At 34.7% G+C, this 5130-nt stretch overlaps 1 protein-coding gene across 1 annotated transcript in view; it reads right to left on the minus strand.

Annotated features, from left to right (window-relative positions):
- Positions 1–5130, minus strand: part of LOC111089284 — a gene marked incomplete at its 3' end in the record, with an annotated part of 53745 nt that overhangs the window by 39544 nt on the left and 9071 nt on the right. The window contains exon 3 of the mRNA XM_022401502.1: positions 2190–2247. Within this exon, the coding sequence (XP_022257210.1) occupies positions 2190–2247 (58 nt within the window). The remainder of the gene's footprint in view (positions 1–2189; positions 2248–5130) is intronic.

Here is a 5130-nt window from a genome sequence, read left to right on the forward strand (position 1 = left end):
CCCTGGGGGGAGAATCCAGGGAAAGAAAAACCGTGTTCAAAGGGGGCGTTTTCATTTTTATTCCCCCCCCCCCCAACACTAATGATAGAGTTGATCCTAACCAACCACCACACAAAACTAAGATGTTGCTCCTGATGAAAGGGACTGGAAAATCCACTGGATTGGAGTTCCAGAACCATTAGTTGCAATGGAACCACTAAAGGGATAGCATGTGTCCTCATCCCCAAAAATTCAAGATATTTCAGGGAAGCCCACAATCCCAGAGATAGAAACATCCCTGTAAGTAAGAGCCTGACTGCCCATTTCATAGCCTGGAGCTGTATGGGAGGTAGCTGAGCTGGGTATAAAACATGGTGAAAACTTGTGCAACCCAGCAGAAGACATATGGTGCTGACGCTCGACCAAAGGCTAGATCCCTGAACTGCAGAACCTGATTCCTGTATACAAAACGTAGTTAAAGGTAAGATGAATTCACTATGAGAATGTGGAAAAATGCCTCAGTAACTTCAAACATGGACATCCACGCACCTGTAGAAGAATGCCATCGTAAGGTGAAAAAGGACTCCATTGTGGACTGGGAAGGAAAAAAGAATGAGTTGAGATGAGAAAGAATGACAATCATCTGCAAATCTCCCTTTGTTTCTGGCACAACAAATAAAGAGGAATAAAATCCCAGAAGAATGGGATCAATTGTCACTACCATCCCCGTGATCAAAAACCCTGATAGCCATGAAACAAAATCCACACCCCACTGTCCAGGTGGAGGTGGAAATACCAGAGGGTGAAAGGACAATGGAGGTGGAAAATTGAATGGAAAGACCTATTTCGATACCAGAACCTAATGTACCCATGCATCTGCAAAGAAGGAATACCAGGTGTCCATCAATAGTTGTAACCTCATTAACTGAGCCCACACACACCTAGGTTGATACTAATCCCATTGGCATCAGTCGGCCCAAATGGAGTGGCCCTGAAACTAAGGGCCGAGTCTATTAAGCTCAGAAACCCAAATGAGTAATTGAAGAAAAGAAGTAGGAGGTGGGTGATCCAAACTGGGTTCATGAGAAGCCAACTTAGTAAAGAAAAGCATCAGAAAAACCAAGTCCAAATTCTCCCCAGAATAACCAGGATTAACAAAAAGCAACTTCAGAGGCCCGAAGAGAAAAAACAATTGGATCGAATGGATGTCTACGTCTCCAGACAGATCAAAATAGGAACAGCCTCAATTGAGAGTACCCCCCTCTAAGATCGTAGAGAGATGCTACATAACAAAGGAGGAATATGGAAGATTGGAGTAGCAGCTGTGTTGCCAACAGTAATATGGGAGTTCATACCCGCAAACATCACGTCCAATTTTTTTTCTAATTAAAGGAAATTAAAATTATACAGGAGTATAACAAAGCAACACGAAAGTTGCAATCCATAATGGAACGAGCCACAGCACTTCATCAGAATAAAACACGACCAATGCTTTGTCGAGAAAAAATGATTACATTATCTGAGTGAGGTGCATATATTCAATGTCAGGATAGAGGGCCCACTAATGTGGGTAGAGAGATTTGCAAATTAGATATTAACAAGGGCATTTTAGTGGGGTATAAAAGACTTGAGCATGCAAGACCAATGTTTAGATAGGCAAAGCCAACGTTGAGGAATAGCTAAAGTGATAGCGGAGAGTAAGTATGTTTTGGAATACATGTTAGCTGACTAGACAAGACCAGAAAAAAATTAGCAGATCATTCTCAAGTAGTAACCATTGCAATATACTTTAGTTGACTTTATAAAATGAGAAAGAAAAAGACATTAGCAGATTGGCCATGAGCTTATTTTAGCTTATTTGTTACAAGATTAAAATAAGTAATTTGGTCAAAAGTAGGAGTTATTACAACAAAATAAGAATCACAAGTAAAATTATACAAGTTTAGAAATAGTGAAGAAACCATTATAATAATTTTTCTTAGTTGTTAAAAATAATAAATATACCTCAACCTCAAATATCCCGTTCTGTCAATTTTGACATTATTGATTAAAAACAACTGTAAACTGAAATTTAAAAGAAAATACTTTTTATATATTAATAATAAAAAACTAAGAAAACCTAATAATACACAATATGATTTGAGATAAGGAAGTGGTAATGGAAACAAAATTGACAACTGAGTGCATTATTCAACTATCAAAGACTTTACATGGGATCCAGAGTAGCCATAAGCTGTCCATCCAAAAGCACATTCACCACTGATTTATCTGAAAAACAACACACAAAAAAAAACTGTAAGAATACTAAACTGAAATTACTGACAAAAGATTTAATGGTGGTATTTAATCCAAAAAATGTCTTCAATACTACAAAATACAAGGTAGCCTCATAGATTTGTTTTCTTTTTTATAGTTATCAACATCTGATTTTTGTCCTAATGTAAGGAAGCAAAAATATATGTACTTTGTCAGATACACTTGAACATAAATCAAGTTAAACAAAAAATCTAAAATTCATAAAGATCTTAACAATTAATAAAATCTGACTTAAGTATATTGTTGTCTAGCTATCTTTCACCTCAGTGTTCACAAGAAATACAGTGTAATTTAATTGTACAAAACTCACAAATCACATTTCCTGAATTATACCAAGCTCACACGTTATGAGTCCTAAATTTAAAAAACTCGCATATCAAGTTTTGATATAACAATGGCCTGAACCTTCACACCCTCCTTGGCAAGTAATTTCTCCAACAAAACAAATAATAACAGAGCATTCTACACTCACATTAAGCCTATTCAATGAATATTAAAACTCTTGAGTTCTTGAACTCACTTAACACTAGATTTTATGCTGTGTATTGAATCCATAAATAAACAGCCATCAATCTTATACTATTCAATAAAAACTCATGTATGTTACAGAATGATAAGTGCTGTTAAGTAACAAAAAAGCACTGAACAAAATTTACCAAGTTTTTAAGACAACAGTTATTATAAAAAGGTTTTAAAATCATAACTATCACTACTATCTATGGCAATCAAAACAAACACAATCATTTTTAATAACATCATCCCATTTGTCCTCAAAATCAGAAACTAAGGTAGTAATGGATGTTTAATAACCATTTTGTTTCCAGTCTATTTAGTTGTTCTGCCAAATATTAGAACCTATTCAGCAGCCAAATTGTTGAAATTCTCATATCTATATAATACAATAATCAACTAATTGAAATCAGTGTTTTTCGATTATTCCAACTATCCAAGGAGTCCAAATATTTCTCATTATTTTCAATTAATTCATGGTTGTTCAGCTTAATTAATTAGTGTCATGACTCACAATAATAATAATCAAAATTAGTGTTTGTGATTGTTACTATCTTTGATTACTCCAACTATCCAAGTCTCCTGTAAGAATAATGGATTAATTGAACATAATCATTTAATGAGCCTGATGATTAATTGACTATCAAATTTCACTAATTGCCAATCTCTAAATAGTTGTGTGGATATAGTGGGTACCTCTTCTAAAAAGCCAAAAACATTTACTAGTCAAAGAAAAAGTGGTTGATTCCATAAAATGCACTAAAGACTGTTCTTACATTACATCCTCAAACTCCATAATTTTCAGTACTTAATCCTTTATCAATGCCACCCATATATTTATGCATGCTAGACATCATCTCCACCCATACATTTAAACCAATTACAGTAATGGAAAAAAAACTTTCCATGCATGATAAAGGGTTAACACATAATTTAACATAACATAATGTCTAGGGACAACAAGAGACCTACTGGTCCATCTAGGCTGTCCCATCTCCTAAACTAAAACTATTAGAAAAAAAATTCTCAAAGCCAGCTATTATCATTCATATATTTATCAAGATTTCTCTTAAACTCACTTAAATTTGCTGCCTCCACAACATCTGAAGGCAACCTATCACAAAAATAAAACTGTCTTAGCTGAAGATGACTCCTACCCTGCCAAAATATACATTTGTGACCCCTAGTCCTACTATTCTCACTGTTAAATATGGAAAATAAGATCCCCCTCTAACTCTTCTTTTACAAGAGAATTTCAGATATCTTAATCTTTCTTCTTATGACAACCTTTCCATTCCAGGTCTCGTATTAGTAGCCTTCCTCTGAACTCTTCCCAACAATTCAATGTCCTTCCTAAGGTAACGATCCCAAGACTGAACACAATAATCCAAATGTGACCTATACAATGAAATTATATCCTCTTTAGACTTCTATTCATTATAGACACAACCTAAAATCCTATTTGCCCTCCCATTAGCAACAGTACACTGCTTGGATGGCTTAAGAGATTGATCAAACTTTGATTGATCATCAAGATCCATTTCATTCATAACACTGTTAAGGTTATATTCCCATCCAAGTTATAATTATAATTCAAATTATGATAATTGACATGCATTATCTTGCATTTATTAATTTATTATAATTAAAACCCATTTGCCATTTATCTGCCCAACTCACTAAATGATCTAAATCTTTTTTGTAAAGCAGCAGCATCCTCCTCACAGCTAGCAACACCCAAGACCTTAATATCATCTACCAATTTAAGTAATTTATTGACCATTCCTTCATCTTTATCACTGATGTAAATCAAAAAGAGCAAAGGTCTTAAGAGTGAGCCCTGAAATACCCCATTTGCAACATCAATCCAGTTTGACTGAACACCATTTACAAGAACCCTATGCTTTCTTCCATCCAGCCATTCTTCTATCCAATTAGCTAACTTATTCCCCAAACCTATAGAGATAATGATTTTCACAAGACTTTTATGTGGCACCTTGTAAAATGCTTTCTGAAAATCCAGATACACCAAATCTACACACTTACCCTCATCTACATAAAACAATAATCTTTTCAAAGAATGTAGAAAGATTTCTAAGGCAAGATTTTCCTGCAGTAAAACCATGGTGACTGTCCAATAAATATCTAAACTTTGTTAAATGACTTTGCAAAGCATCTTTTAACTGACTTTCCAAAACTTTCCCATAACTGATGTTAAACTAATAGGCCTATAATTACCAGGACAATTTTTATCACTTCCCTTGAAAAGAGATGTAACATTAGCCAATTCCCAATCCTCTGGTACCTGCCCAATATTCAAGGACT

Source organism: Limulus polyphemus, unplaced genomic scaffold (genome assembly GCF_000517525.1).
Source record: "Limulus polyphemus unplaced genomic scaffold, Limulus_polyphemus-2.1.2 Scaffold5790, whole genome shotgun sequence".
Classification (NCBI taxonomy): domain Eukaryota; kingdom Metazoa; phylum Arthropoda; class Merostomata; order Xiphosura; family Limulidae; genus Limulus; species Limulus polyphemus.